A 16,955-nucleotide genomic window follows, 5' to 3' on the forward strand; every position below is an offset into this window, starting at 1 on the left:
TCTTTATTTTTATTTTCGTCTTTCTTAGATTTCCAATGAGGCTTCTAAGCAGGAAATATCACGCAAGAAGAGTCCCATTGTAATTGGATCTAAGAAACACGTGGAAGATAGGTCAGGCAAACTACCAATGTACGATGCCAAGGATAAGGTGGTCAAGCAGACGATCTTATCGAGGTGATTTTGTTATTTCACGTTTCATGAGTAAGCATATCAGCCTAAACTTTGACCCAATATGCACACTAATCCATTTTTTTAGAATTTAACGTGAATGAAAAAACGTTATTAGGCTATGTTAAATACTCAGTAATACGTTTATTGCAATCTCTCGTTTATTTTGATAAATGCTCAGAGTAACGATCAAACAACAAGAAGGAAACATTTGTCTTAACAATAAAACCTCTGGAACATGTAGGCTTGTGTCGAAACAGAAAATCCAAGAATAAGAACAAAAAAAGTTTGAAAAAATCGGACAAATAATGAGAAAGTTATGAGCAGTTGAATATTGCAATCACTAATGCCATGTAGATCGTCCCATGATTGGCAATGCGACAAGGATGTGGGATGTCACATGTGAACAACTTTCCATTTGATGGACTATGAAGTACCCTTAAAATGTCTCTTTTTGCTTTTTCTTGTTGTGATACAAACTCTTTATCCATGATGTATTCTTTAAAAATCTGTATTACATGCCCTCCTCTAGAAAGAACACATGATCTACCGAAAGATGTGATAAAAGAGGCAATTTAAGTGAAATATATACTAAAGTAATGGGGAAAGTTGTTCACATATGACATTACACATTTTTGCCGCATTGCCAGTTTGAGGATCTCCATAATATTAATGATCGCAAATTTCAAATTCTCATAATTTTCTCAATATTTGTCCGATTTTTCTGTTTTCACACAAGCTATCTTGTTCCAAAGGTTTTGTTCTCCTTTAATACTTTGTGAATGCTGATATTATAAGATTATCAGTTCGATGATTTTTTCTTTGTTTTTTGCATTTCCTCAATTTTTAATAGACAATTTCCAAAACAGAGTAAATGTCAATGGATCGTGAGCCGTCAATGTTTGTCTCCATACAATATAAAATTATTGGCTATTATTAAATTAACTTTTGATTAATTTTCAGAATGAAATCTCCTAAAGAGGCCCATTATTATCAAGGTAAGATGCATGCAAAACATCACAAAAAGTATAGGTCACTCAGTGGTCATGGTGGTAAAGTATACGTGTACGCCCCATTAGTAAGTGACCGCGTGTTCGATCCAAGACTTAAAAATGAGACCTTCTGCCTTGTCAGGCGCTCAATGTTCTATAATAAGGAACGATAAATTGTACAGTGCCCGCTGGGAGAACAGTTTGCAAGAGCTGAAGAAGAAGATGATATACCCTTGGTAAATAAGAATCATTGCTATTATTGTTATTGTTGTTTCTATCATTATTATCATCTCCATCAATAATATTATTAAGGTATCCTTTATAGAGTGACAAAATATCATGTATTTGTGTATGCGTATGTGTAAGCCGAAGGGTTGGGTATCCAAGGCATAGATATGCAACACCGTTTTGAGCACGTGTCAGTTACAGGTCATTGCCACGTGTCATTCGCTTTAGGCTCATAATGAATGTTCTTTGTATTCAACTTTTCTTCAACAAATTCACAGAAAGCGTGAATACAGACATGACAGAACGCCCCAGGAAATCTAAGGTCTCTGCTGAAGCAGTTTCAGAGGATTTCGCAACACCCCAGGGTTATCCAAACCTTGCAGATAAGAGGGAGCAGAGTGAGCAGAATGAAAGTCAAACCCAAACTACAGAAAGCGATATTCATACTGATGATGAAGAATATAACCTGATTAGTCTGGAAAAATATTGTATTACTGTCAGAATTTCGAAGCATGAAATTTACAGCGCAAAAGACATCAATGTGGAGGTGATTGAAGAGGTCCCACCTGAGCTAAAGCTGAAGGAGACGGAAGCCATCATTTCGGTTGGATTGAAGATGTCGCCTTCTGATGCTGTCTTTGACAGTCCTGTGATAGTAACGATGCCCCACTGCGGTGCATTCACAAAGCCAAAGGATGCAGAAGTCTTCATCTATCATCGCAAGAACGGTACTATCTTTCCCTTTTGTTCGTTTCCCTTCCACTCATTTATCCCCAAAAGAATGAAGTAATGACAATACTGTCCATAATATTCACCAAAGCAACTTTGCATTATCTTAAAGGTTTTGAAGGAGTTAGACTGCAACAATATATATTTCATTCACTTTCACTGTTTACCCTAAACCTCCGTTCAAGCCTCGATATTGGGCTTATTGTGCTTTTTCGTAGGCCTGAACTTTGTAAAGTCATATATTATGCCCCGAGTGATGATCGCATTCGCTTTCACATTAGTTACGAATTCAACGTTTTGAAAATAATTTACACATAAAAAAATACATCAAAAGTATACGCTTCTTAAATTTATGGAAGTTACAGCTTCAAACGTGTTTTTATTGCCAAGTAACTTGCTGGTTAATAGCACATTTTTATCGATGTATCTGCATACAGATTGCAAGATCTTTGGCTGACACACGAACAATGACCAAAAAGAAGAAAACAAATTAAATAATGTATAGGGCTGTATGTTTCCGTCAAATTATGCGCTAGGAGTTTTCCCCCAAAATCTAAATAAAACATATGACCGCAAACCATTTTATTCTGGAAATTTGAAAGAAACAACTTATTTTTTCCATCAAGCGCAAACAATCCAAATAGAATAACAATAATTGTCGAGGCTTGCAACTTTTGAATATTGTATATGCTACATATATACATAAAAATGTAAAATATAAACAAATTTATTTCCATCTTTGTATTAATTAGATTGACAACTTTCAACTTCTTTTCAATCTGTAAATTTAGATTCCCACTTCCGAGAAGGCATTTGAAGATCATTAAAATAAAATAAGTGTTATGTTCGCGATCCGTAATCATAATTTTAGTCGCGGAGCTTAATTAGTCTTGAAGAAAAGAGGAAATCTGGAGAAAGCTATTTGCAGTTCAAAATCACAGGGTGTTTATTAATCAATAATCAGCTACAGTTACAAATTGAAGTACATGATAATAATGAAGATTCGGATAAATCAGGAGACGATGGATATATTTTCGAAGTATAGTATTAGATTTAGAATTATTTATTTTCCGTTCACAAAGCACAACAAAATCTAACAATGAATAGTCAAATTTAAAGTACAACATCAATCGGAATAAGGTATAAATAATGAGAACTAATGCAAACTAAAGTAACTTTGACTATAATAACTATATAAAACAGAACGGAGGGGCTTGCCAAGAAAAGCAAAGCTTGTATGAGAGGCAAGCTAGCCCCCGTAACTTAGTTTCAATACGTATATTACAAAACTATAGTATAAAGGAGAGACGGAAGATTAAGATTCTGAAGTTCAATAATTATTTGATGGACGTCTAAGTCTTGAGGTCAGTTAGTCTATTTGGATGAGTGTGGACCTAGTAGTATCTTTCTAGTACTCAAGAAGTCTTTATATATATTTTTTATTATTAATTTTGGGGTTTATCATTGAGGGCTCGCATGCATCTGGGCAATAGTACTGAATTTTACTTTTGCAAGCCCTGGCCCATGAAAAACCGTTTTCTTACTCATTTCTTCTTCTCTTTCATTTCTACTTTATCCATATTTAATTATTCAATTTCAAATTGTATTTATGTAATTGCATTATCAATTTTTGTATGTTTCTTATGGCCAAATACATAATAAATAATAATAATAATAATAAAGGTGGGAGTGACCTAAACATATTTCGATTGATCTACAGGTAACTGTCTATCAAATTTCTTTCTGGTATAAAGGGTGTGGTAATGCTCTGTGCAAGTGACAGGGGCTGGTAGTAGTCCGGCAGCCCAGGAGGTTTATTCAACCGAAAGCCGAACAAGCAAATGACCCCATAGCTGGATAGCATGGACCCTGAAGTTTACAAAAATGCATTGCTGCCGGGTTCTATGCGTGGTTTTACCTCCGAAATGACGTAATACATGACGTCACTACAAAATGGCCCTATTTTACAATTTTTTCAGACATTGTACACATAGAATGAAGTCAAGGGAGAATATTTCAACCAAATCATGCTTGTTTTGTATAAAACTTTCAAAAAATATTGTTCAAGTAATGCAAAAAAGATATGCAAAATTTCACGAACAGAAATTATTGTTTACATATGCAAATTACGTAATGAAACTTGCATATCATTAGTTTTTGGAGATTTCTCGCATAAAAAATTGTCGAAAATCGATTTAGAAATTTATTTTCTTTTTTAGTGTACTTGATTTGATATATTTCCTCTCAAGCATAATATCATTCTCTTCATCTATATCTCTACTTTAAGAAAATATATAACAGTAATTGAAAATAACATTATAGGCTGTGATTTCAGCCCCCTTTCCAATATGGTGCGCACATAGAAATCGTAGGTTTTTGGCCTATGGTGTGAAAAATTATTGATTTATCAGCAGAGACATAATGAAGATGGAAATATGTTGTTTGGAAGATTTAATATTATGCAAAATGCAGGAAACATCAATAAAGTAGGCATATCGTTCGCACACCTCAGCTATTTGATGAAAATAGGCCAAAAACGCACGACTTCTATGTGCGCACCATATTGAAAAGGGGGCTGAAATCACAGTCTATAATGTCATTTTCAATTACTGTTATATATTTTCTAAAAGTAAAGATATAGATGAAGAGAATGATATTATGCTTGAGAGGAAATATATCAAATCAAGTACACTAAAAAAAATTTGAATTTCTGAATCGATTTTCGAAAAAAAATTTATGCGAGAAATCTCCAAAACTAATGATATGCAAATTTCATTACGTAATTTGCATATGTAAACAATAATTTCTGTTCGTGAAATTTTGCATATCTCTTGTGCATTACTTGAACAATATGTTTTGAAAGTTTCATACAAAACAAGCATGATTTGGTTGAGATATTTTCCCTTGGCTTCATGCTATGTGTACAATGTCTGAAAAATGGTGAAATAGGGCCATTTTGTAGTGACGTCATATATTACGTCATTTCGGAGGGAAGACCACGCATAGAACCTGGCAGCAATGCATTTTTGTAAACTTCAGGGTCCATGCTATTCAGCTATGGGGTCATTTACTTGTCCGGCTTTCGGTTGAATAAACCTCCTGGGCTGCCGGACTAATAGCGTGAGTCATACTTCTTAGAACATTTGCTCTTTGAAGTTGAAATCACTGGGGGTTGGCCTTTATGGTCATGGTTTAGGATTAAAATGGTATTGGGGGTTTGAAATTTTAAGATGACATTGGGGGAACATGTAAACAAGTAAAGTGAATGACCGAAATTATAACAGGAAGTTGAATACACCCTGCTATATCCTTTTGACCCTTTTCGATAATATAATCTTTTACCAAGTGTGAGTATTCTTTGCGACGTGGTTTGGTAGAAAGCGGAATTACACATCTTCATTTCTAAAAAAATCTTATTCCAGATTCTACAGAGTTTACTGCGATTCGTTCTACCAGTACGAGTAGCCCAAGATGTGTTGTGAGAGATCGTGATCTAGATATCTACCTAAACCACTTCTCACGATTTCGGATTGCTGCTAAATTAACACGCATATTTATTGGCAAATGTGTTATTTGTACACCAATCATTCCTGTGTCACCACCTAGAAATCCCATGCCTGTTTTTTTGGTTAATGTCAGGGACCAAAACGTTGCAGAAGGACAGGTTAGTCTTAAAAGTGAAGTCCACCCCCCAAAAATGTTGATTTGAATAAATAGAGACAAATCGATCTAGCATTACACTGAAACTTTCATAAAAATTGGATGTAAAAGGAAGTTTTGACATTTTAGTAGTTTCGCTTATTTTTTTTTCACAAAACAGTGATGTGCACAACTCGGTGACATGCACTTATTTATTTTGATATTGTTTAATTCATACAGTGTTTCATTTTCAAAAAATCGATTCAGCAATAAGGACCAACCTGACTGAACCATAAAGTATTAAAAATGCTAATTCCACATGTTCAGTGATGAATTAGTCATGTTAATCGTTGTTTCACTTGACAATGTGGAGAAAATTAGAATATATTATATAATAAAATAGATAAGAAATAGTGAGTGGATAACATCATCAGTCTCCTCATTTGCATACCAACCACAACGTGCATAACTGTTTTGTAAAATTAAGAGAAACTTTAAAGTGTCATAACTTTCTCATTTTTACATCCGATTTTGATGAAATTTTTAGTGTTATGCTTGTCAAAACGAACTTTTTGTTGGGGGAGGACTTGTCTTTTAATATTATAATGCTTCCATAAATTTTCTTCGGTGAGTTGTCGAATGGTCTTATACCATTTCGTCTACAACCAGTTCGTCTAATATCCTATTCGTCTAACTTCCTCTTGGTCTAATATCAAATCGTCTAATTTCCATTAGGGCTAATAACCAGTTGGGCTAATTCTCACTTGGTCTGTTATCAAATTCGTCTAATTTCTGCTTGGTGTAACATCCAATTCGTCTAATGAGCAGTTAGGCTAAGACCATTTAGTCTAATTTCCAGTTGGTCTAGTTTCCACTTTCGCTAATTTACACTTGATCTAATTTCCATTTTGTCTAATTTCCACTAGCCAATTGGTCTAATCCCCAGTTGGGCTAATCATCACTTGATCTAATTTTCATTTGGTCTAATTGCCATTTCGTCTAATGTATTTTATTGTCACTTGGTCTAATACCAGTTCGTCTAATAGTCAGTTAGTCTAATACTAGATGGCCTAATACCAGTTCGAATCCTCACTTGGTCTATTATCGATTTGATTTGACTTTATTTTACACATTTCACAGGTACAAACAACAATATGAAAACAATATCAGAAAACTCATGAGAATACAAATCATACAGGGCATTACAATGAATTCAAACTAAAGAAAATAACGATTTGGAATTAAAGACAATATAAAAGAGTGAAATATGAGGGAACCTGCTTAAAAAAGCAAAGATTGTTAAGTCTGCAGGATCCAGAAAATCCTTAATGAGTAGGAGAGGACAAGTAAGTAAATTGATTATAGTAAAGTAATGCCAAAATGTGACAATTGTGGATAGGTAAGGAATACAAAAAATAAAATGGAGTCTGCCACTCTATTACTATTATTTATCACTCGTATCTTAGCCAGAGCTTACTAACAAGGTACATGTATATTTAAAGTTTAGACAGGGAAATTATAAGAATTGAAAAGCATCGCTTTCAATTTACGTTTAAATATATTAGTGAGGCACTATACACTATTATTAAGTGAGGCACTATGTACCACTGGTCTATATTGCAGTTGATCTAATGTGCAGTTGGTCTTATTTCCACTTCGGCTAATTTCCTCTTTGTTTAATTAATTTGTTCGTGTAAAAGAGGCATAAAAATGTTTTATGTACCTTGTTAGTAAGCTCTGGCTAAGATACGAGTGATAAATAATAGTAATAGAGTGGCAGACTCCATTTTATTTTTTGTATTCCTTACCTATCCACAATTGTCACATTTTGGCATTACTTTATTATAATCAATTTACTTACTTGTCCTCTCCTACTCATTAAGGATTTTCTGGATCCTGCAGACTTAACAATCTTTGCTTTTTTAAGCAGGTTCCCTCATATTTCACTCTTTTATATTGTCTTTAATTCCAAATCGTTATTTTCTTTAGTTTGAATTCATTGTAATGCCCTGTATGATTTGTATTCTCATGAGTTTTCTGATATTGTTTTCATATTGTTGTTTGTACTTGTGAAATATGTAAAATAAAGTCAAATCAAATCGATAATAGACCAAGTGAGGATTCGAACTGGTATTAGGCCATCTAGTATTAGACTAACTGACTATTAGACGAACTGGTATTAGACCAAGTGACAATAAAATACATTAGACGAAATGGCAATTAGACCAAATGAAAATTAGATCAAGTGATGATTAGCCCAACTGGGGATTAGACCAATTGGCTAGTGGAAATTAGACAAAATGGAAATTAGATCAAGTGTAAATTAGCGAAAGTGGAAACTAGACCAACTGGAAATTAGACTAAATGGTCAATTAGACTAAATGGTCAATCACATTATATTTTGTTCCTTTCTTCCTGATTATATTATTCTGATGAAACCCTGCCATTCGACCATTATATGCTTAAAGGTCTCATTGTTCACTCAACACTTAGTAACTGTAAATGTGCATGCGGCTGTGTGATGATGATCATTATCTTATACCCTTTTTACACAGGCTAAAATTTCCTTAACCCCGTACTATAGGTGGGGCTAAATTGCCATTTAGCCCCACCTATAGTACGGGGTTAAGCTAAGCCCACTTTCTTTTTACACAGCATTTTTGCAAAGTGGGCTAACCCCACCTATAGTACGGGATTATTTGGCCCTGCAAAAAAGCAGGGTTATCCCACCAATTGCGGTGCTAAGAGCAATAGTACGGGGTTAAGATCGCATGTGTAAAACGAAAGTGGGCTAAGCTTAACCCCGTACTATAGGTGGGGCTAAATGGCAATTTGGCCCCACCTATAGTATGGGGTTAAGGAAATTGTAGCGTGTGTAAAAAGTGTACGAGTGAAGTACTTGTACTACGAATGATCGACAAAAACCACTAGTCCGGGGTTACAGAGTTTCGTGTGTGAAAAGCAAGCATTCCTTATCCGGGGTTAGCAATAACAATTTGGCATGTGTGAAAAGGAAAAAAAATTCTACGGGGTTAAGGATAGTACGGGGTTAGCGATAGTCCGGGGTTAAGAAAATCCTGTGTTAAAAGGGCATTATATACATGGACCCTTCTTAGTAGGGTCCATGATCTATATATCGATATATAGGTCTTATTTTAAGAATTATATTTGATTAGAATAATTCATTCGATGAGCGAATATCTCGTCGCTGATAGTCATTCATGCCATTGTGAGGTTTTGTACCCACCAGCCCTACCCCGGCTCTACCCCTCTGGATCATGGCGGCATGTATTAACTAATCATTTTGTATTTATGATAATAATAATAATAATAGCCAATTTTTATAAAGCGCTTTTCCCAGAATGGCTCAAAGCGCGCTACAGCATATTATTAGCCAAGTCATTGGATTCATTTCAATCAAGCACAAAAGTGCACAATTTCCACTCCCTGGGGAGCATTCCTTGCATTCATCGCAGCCTCATGGCGTTGGCAAAATCAAACATACAACATCTTTCGCATCCTACCGGGTACCCATTTAGCACCTGGGTCGAGAGTGGCAAAGTATGGATCAACGCCTTGCAAAAGGACGCTAGACCGCAGTGGGATTCAAACACACGACCCTCTATTTACAAGGCGAGAGTCAGAACCACTATACCACGACTTTTCCACTCATCTATATCGATATATAGGTATTATTTTAAGAATTATATTTGATTAGAATAATTCATTCGATGAGCGAATATCTCGTCGCTGATAGTCCTTCATGGTGAGGTTTTGTACCTACCATGGCAGCCTTACCCCGGCTCTACCCCTCTGGATCACGGCGGCATATATGAACCGATGCATGGTGTATTTAGTTATCCATTACAACATTTGTTAATACTAGATCAAATGAATAATGATGAATGATGTTATAATAGACTAAAAGATCATTAGACCAATTGTGAATTAGACCAAATAAAAATTAGACCAAGTGACAGCTAAACCAACTAGGCATTAGACCAATTGGCCATTAGACCAAGTGGCCATTAGACCATTTGAATATTAGACCAAGTGGTCATTAGACCAACTGACTATTAGATGAACTGGTATTACATCAAGTGACAATAAAATACATTAGACGAAATGGCAATTAGACCAAATGAAGATTAGATCAAGTGATGATTAGCCCAACGGGGGATTAGACCAATTGGCTATTAGACCAAGGGGTCATTAGACGAAGGAGAATTGGACTAAATGGGTTTAGCCCGAATGTTGTTAGCCCATCTGATGATAAGACAAAGTGATATTAGCCCAACCGTCATTCTTCCAATATTCTTAAAGAAGGATTGGTCAAAGTAAGCAATATGTATTATGCGTCCGACCTAAAACAAAAATTGCAAATATAAACCAAAATTCTTATAGATTTTAGTCAATGGTACGTCTTGACTATTTTTACCCGTCAGACACGTATTAACCAACAGATTGGTTCGTTTGGCGGATCCTGTTAAGAACAAAAGTATGTCCTGGGCCATTACCAATCATGAGAGATGCTAGTATCTTGCCCTCTCGGACTCTGTTTTAGATCACCACAGAGTCCGTTTCTTCACGCAGGGGCGCCGATCCATTTTTCAGATTGGGGGGGGGGGCAAATCATTAACGTTCCAAAGGCACTGGATCGTGCAAGACACCTACACATTCACACACACACACATATACATGTATATATATATATATATATATACTGTATATATATATATACATATACATATTTATATATATAGATATATATGACTCATGAGACACAGACACTTATCTCACCAACAAATTAATGCGAGCGCCAAGCGCGAGCTGATTTTTTTAGTATACTGACAGGAAAGCGTGCCTGTTGAGAACTGTTTGTAGTAACTCATGAGGAGGATACATACATGTATCTCACTACACAGATATTACGAGTGCCGAGAGTGAGCTAAAATGTCTTTGTATTCTGACCTGAAAGCTTGATATTCTAAGCATTTTTGGTACCAATGATTAAGATTTGTATCTTATGAAGAAAAGATGCGAGCGCGAAGCGCGAGCTGAATATTTTGATTTTTTCGATCTGAAAAAATAGCAATTTAACGGACGTTTTTTTTATAAAGAACAAGATACATATCCAAGAAAAGATGAATGCAACTCGAAGCAGGGGTTCTTTTGAGGCTTGAAAGTGAAAACTGGACATTTGCACTCACCTATTTAATCATGAAAAGTATGGTTTTTTGCTACAGAAATGATGCGAGCGCGAAGCGCGAGCTGAAAATTTTTGTATTTCGATAAGAAAAGCGGGCATTTTGAGCATGATTTTAAATAAAGAACGAGTTGTGTATCTCATTCTCGCTTGCTGAACATTACATTCTAGTTTTTTGTTGCCATAAAACAAAAATTGCAAATATAAACCAAAATTCTTTTAGATTTTAATCAATGGTACGTTTTGACTATTTTTACCCGTCAGACAGGTATTAACCAACAGATTGGTTCGTTGGGCGGATCCTTTTAAGAGTGATTTCAAATGAACAATAGTATGTCCTGGGCCCTTACCAATCATGAGAGGTGCTAGTATCTTGCCCTTTCCGGCTCTGTTTTAGATCACCACCGAGTCCGTTTCTGCATGTAAAATTATGTCCCTTGGATCATTGCCAAGCAATAATTCATATTTCTAATTTTTTTACAAATTACACGAATAGCACTGTTAATGTCATTCAAATATTTTGGCAGTTCAGGCAAGTGATCCATCACAGTTCGCCAAATTTTAACTGAAAATGAAAGAAAATGTTCTACTTGCTAATAGTTTTATTCATAAATCGCTCTAAATATTTTCGCCACTTTCTCCCGAAATTCAAGTATTTATACGTTTTTTCTGCTTTGGCATTTTTATTTTAGATTTCAAAGATTCGAGAAGGCTATGAGGACCCGATTGGTGGAGTGCCTTTCTTATTCATGTGGAGGTCAGGGGGATTAAAAGTTACTTGTATGGAAAGTACCTTGAAAGACAAGGCTAAGGTAAAGTGACTTTTAATAGTTCTTGGGAAAACAATTATAATAGAAGTTAACCCAAATGCAAAGTAGCGAATAACAAACAAGGCATTCACTGATCCATGTAGTGAGCCTCGATTTGAACAGCGCATAATATACCGGTCAATATTACATAATGTTTTCTCTTTTTCTAATATCAAGTATTTAAATACCTATCAAATTTAAAGGCCAAGTCTACCTCATAAAGATGTTGATTTGAATCGCGGAGACAACTCAGACAAGCATAATGCTGAAAATTTCAACAAAATCGGATGTAAAATAAGAAAGTTATGAAATTTTAAAGTTTCGCTTAATTTGCTCAAAATAGTTATATGCACAATTTAGTCACATGCAAATTAGAGAATCAATGATGTCCCTCACTCACTATTTTTTTTTATTATACAATAGTTCAACTTTTAGAGATTTGAGATTTTACAATGAGGTCCAACTTGACTGAAACATATAATGTTAAACTATGGTAACTCAGGGAAAAATAAAACTTTGTTTTACACAGGGCAATTAAGATAAAATTAGAATAGATCAGATTTCATAAATTAAGATACAAAAGAAAAAGCGATTGAGTTATGTCATTAGTTCCCTAATTTGCATACCAACTGGGATGTGCATATAACTATTGTGAAATTAGGCAAAATTATGAAATATCCTAACTTTCTTATTTTACATCCGATTTTGATGAAATTTTCAGTGCTATGCCCGTTTATTATTTTTCTATTTATTAAAATCGACATTTTTGGGGGTGGATTTGTCCTTTAAAAAGTTACACGAGAAGTGTGCTCTATAACTAATTACGAACTAGTTTAAAAACTTTAATACTGATTTGCTTCAAACCGTGTATATTCTTTCTGTAGATTATCCAGGAAAGGGAATTTCGTCACCTCACAGAGCACAAAGAAACGTTCGAAGTGGATACACAAAACATTACCGAGGATAAATTCAACTTGCACATCACCCTAGAACAGAGCACAACGAAGACGTTCGAAGTTCCAATGTCGTTAAAAGGTATAGAATAGCGAAAAGACATGAGTGCGATAGTACTAGATTTCACATGATCTAGAGGAAAGAAAGATGCTCTATTCAACGAAGCGTAGCTGAGTGTCTCTCTTTCTCCGAATGCGAAATCTCGTATAGGAATTTTTATGCAAATATCAATGATACATTCATATCACTTCATAGAGTGACGATATACAATTCAATTCACCCAATAGCTAATAGTCTTGCTGATTCAATTTATACTTCAACTTTCAAATTCTAAAATAATTAAATCAGTTAAAAGGTTTCGAATTTTGAGCAACAAAGACATGTCGCTTCATGAATATTCTCGTGTTTTTTTTTATATCTTTAACAAAGAAACAGAAAATCATACCTCCAATCTTCTTTTTGATAAATAGAGACCGATAAGGCTTGTCAAATGCATTGACCATCGATTAATTGCAGTATGAATAGAGGCGTAACACTATGGGGTTAACTCACAATGTAGAAAATATTGAAATGAACCGAGAATGCAAGATCAATATTTAACCAAATGCATGAATGCCACCTTGCGAATAGAAAATGGTTAAATTAGTTTATAATGTCCCATTCTTTTTATTAAAGCAAATTCCAATTATCGTTACTGTGTCTATGGTATGCCATTCTTCTCTTAATTATAAACAGCTACGGTGATATCAGAGGGAGGAGCTTGCTCTCTTTTAACGTTTCCGACATCATCCCCATCGGCTGCCATTCATCCTGCAAAAACAACCGACTCTGCTTCTTCTTCTAAAACAATGTAAATATCCGACGGTAATAAAGATATATTAATGCCTATTTAGTAGTCAAAGATAACAGACAATATAAGCAAAGCTTAACGAAAGAGAGAAAGGTATTGACACGTTGGAGGGGACGCTCGAATTAAAAGTGAGGTAACATAGGCAATTTTAACTGAGACTCTATTATCAATTACATCAAAGAACGAAACCAAACATAAGGTAAACAATCTTGGTTTTGAATAAGGAAAGCTAAAATCCAAATATATAGTTCACTCCACAATACATCTTCATTTCATTTCATTACTTGCTAATATAATTTGGTATCCCACATAACAGTGTTGATTTGAAGGATTAATGAAAATATCTTTGGCAGGATAAATGATGAAAAAATATTTTTTCTTCTGTTTTGCCCATAACTTTCTGATGAAAAACATTTCATTTGATAAGATGATTGCCCACAGAACCCTTCTTTGAGGGAAAGAGTAACATCGCCGAGAGAGAGAGAGCTAAATATCTTACATTTGAGTATTGGTGCTAGAGGTGTTGAACCCAAGATTTTCATGGGGGATGCCGTGTGTATTATTCTCCATAGGCAGTACCCACAGGTATTCTGGAAGTTGTGCAAAAAAATACCAAAAATGATTTTTGTAGGGATCCGCTTTTTTCTTTTCAATTTCTCCTGTCATAAATTACCTCCATTCTGTAGAGAAACCTTTTTCTGCTTTTCCAATCTGCATCAGCACCTCCAGTAAGAAAAAAAATCGTTTCAATGCCCTGTTAAAGGGCTAGGTAAGATTGCCAAATGGATTCAGGAATATATTTTCACATTATTGATCCGTTTGATGGTCTATAACCCCCCGCCCTTTTAAAAACGCAGTTCCAGACGTCAAATTAATTTATTGAACTTGGCAGATAAATGAATCCATTTAGGAGATTAAATAAAGTATATTAAAGGTCAATCCCAACCCAGAAAAAAATGTTGATTTGAATAAAAAGAGAAAAATCAAACTAGCAAAACACTGAAAATTTCATCAAAATCGGATGTAAAATAAAAAAGTTTTGAGACATTAAACTTTTGCTTGTTTTTCACAAAACAGTAATATGCACAACTCAAATGAGAAAGTCGATGATGTCCCTCACTATTTCTTTTGTTCTTTATTGTTTGAATTAAACAATATTTAATTGTTTATATATTTGACAATAAGAAACAACTGGACTGAATCATATAGTATTAAACATGCAAATTACAAATGTTCGGGCAGGAATTAATCGTTGTTTCACTTGACAATGAGGAGAAAAATACAATATTCCCTATTTCATATAATAAAAATACGATATAAATAGTGACTGGATGACCTCATTAGTCTCTTCATTTGCATACCCACCAGGATGTGCTTATAACTGTTTTGTGAAATTAAGCAAAACTTTAAAATGTCATAACTTTCTTATTTTACATCCGATTTTGATGAAATTTTCAATGTTGTTACGCTTGTTGGATTTTCCTCTTTTTAGAAATTATTTTGTTAGAGTGGACTTGTCCTTTAACAATTTTATTCCAAAAGAAGCTGAATCCACGTTTAAATTTTTCTTTAAATCATTTTTTTTTATTTACTACTTCCCCTTATCTACTGTTTTTTTTTATTTTGATACATGTGTGACATTGCTATCATCTTGATTAACTAACTCACGTTTTGAAGGGGAAAAACTAGTAGTTAATAAAGCAATTAAGAATTCTTTTTATTTTGTATGGATTTAAGCTCCTTTTAAATGTCAATTTTTGAAAATTCAAACATGCTTAACAATTGAAATTGAACAAAAAATGCAGAAATATTGGTGGCAGAGGTTTTAATTTTTTCCCCATGTTAATCCACTGAGAATTGAACAAGGAAAACAAATCCTTACTAGAGACAGCGATTGCTTTGGTTAAGTTCTAAAAGAAGCAACATCCAAAAGGTATTTGTAATAATAGTGAAATATTACTTGCATTGATGACGTCAAATTGTATCGACAACATGTAGGACTATATACAAAGATCTGAATGCATGTACTTTGGAATATAATTGATATAGATTCAGCTCCTTGGAATAAAACTAAAATGTGCATTAAATTTGTGGCAACCTTCCCAAGGTATTTTCAAATGTGATATGTGCATTTGATGACCAATTCTCAGATTCCAATCTATATAAAAGATCAAGTATGGTAAAAAATGGATTAAGTCTATTTTGGAATCAAGCTCTTCAGATCACGGAAATGTCTTTCATATCTTAAACAGGGAAGTGACTGGTGCAATGCTGAATAAATTGGCGAGTCACATTCCACAGTCCGCGTACATCAGTTTAAGCTATGAGCTTGGAATCGAGTACAACAACGCCCAAAGCATACTCAGAAAGAATGTCAATGACATCGAGAAAGCAGCGAGGGAATGCCTTGGAAAATGGAAAGATAGAAAACATCGTCATGTCTGTGACCTACATGAAGTTCTGGAGGCGGCTGACATTGGTGGTTTAATCAATTCCTTAACTTAAAAGAGAAGGTATCACTGTCGGGGTAACTCCACTTCGGCCTGCTACGCATGCCCCACCCGTGTCCATAAAGTGTTTTGAAAAGTGGTATCACCTCCATTTTAAGCTACCAGACATAGGCCCATGGAAAATATCCAAACCCCCACACTTTTCGCAAGGGGGGGGGGGTGACTTTTTCAATCGCCCGGCCCCTCCCTTTCAAGACAAAAAGAAACTTATTAATCATTAAATGCCTGGATTTATCTTTAAATGCCACAGAAGTGCTTAAACTGGCCTAATTTTGCTTTCTAAAAATGCAAAATTCTCTTGCTTACTCTCCGTGCCCCACCCTAACGAAAAAAGTTTCACGATGAAAAAAAAAACAAGGAGAAAATACAAGAGAAAGAATTAAATATTATATGCTTTGCTGAATATCACGTGAAAATCTATCCGGATTTTTTTTTTGGTACAAAAAGGATGAACAGTTTGCTCACCTCTTTTTCGCTCACATCTTCTTTGAAAAATTGTTCCCTCTGCCTTTCATTTAAAAGTTTCATTTTGTGAATGATAAGTGTCCATTATTTTCCTCTATAATGTCTGTATATTATTTTGGCTAATTTTCACATGGGTCACTCACTGCACTAACTCGTCGCATGCTTTCAGTCTCTTCCGTACCTTCCCGCCCATTTTTCACCTTGCAAATGATCAAATTTGCTAAGTACGATAATGTCTTCAGACCTTTATAATGGTGATGGTGATATTGACACCAATAATGATTAATAATATCAATAATGAGAATGATAACAATGACAATGATAAAGATATCAATAATAATGATAATAACAATTCGAAGAAGAATGAACCAATTATCCGTCATCTCTCTCTAGTGAACTATTCCG

General features: G+C 34.7%; 1 protein-coding gene across 1 annotated transcript; it reads left to right on the forward strand.

The window, feature by feature from the left end:
• The first annotated feature begins 1,955 nt into the window (after positions 1-1,955).
• Positions 1,956-16,394, forward strand: LOC121406101. The gene is made up of 6 exons (XM_041597117.1): positions 1,956-2,116; positions 5,540-5,781; positions 11,655-11,774; positions 12,656-12,806; positions 13,461-13,575; positions 15,828-16,394. Exons 1-6 carry the CDS (start codon positions 2,005-2,007, stop codon positions 16,078-16,080), a joined length of 993 nt encoding a protein of 330 aa, XP_041453051.1. The 5' UTR covers positions 1,956-2,004; the 3' UTR covers positions 16,081-16,394.
• The last annotated feature ends 561 nt before the right edge of the window (positions 16,395-16,955 follow it).

The sequence above is a fragment of the Lytechinus variegatus genome, chromosome 19 (genome assembly GCF_018143015.1).
Source record: "Lytechinus variegatus isolate NC3 chromosome 19, Lvar_3.0, whole genome shotgun sequence".
Taxonomy (NCBI): Eukaryota; Metazoa; Echinodermata; class Echinoidea; order Temnopleuroida; family Toxopneustidae; genus Lytechinus; species Lytechinus variegatus.

What these genes read in the sequence shown, in the direction of transcription:
- LOC121406101 (XM_041597117.1), top strand. Translation starts at nt 2,005, where the DNA reads ATGTCGCCTTCTGATGCTGTCTTTGACAGTCCTGTGATAGTAACGATG. An exon ending in CCTTGAAAGACAAGGCTAAG is followed by an intron (nt 11,775 to 12,655) that starts GTAAAGTGACTT and finishes TTCTTTCTGTAG; the next exon opens with ATTATCCAGGAAAGGGAATT. An exon ending in GCTTCTTCTTCTAAAACAAT is followed by an intron (nt 13,576 to 15,827) that starts GTAAATATCCGA and finishes TATCTTAAACAG; the next exon opens with GGAAGTGACTGGTGCAATGC.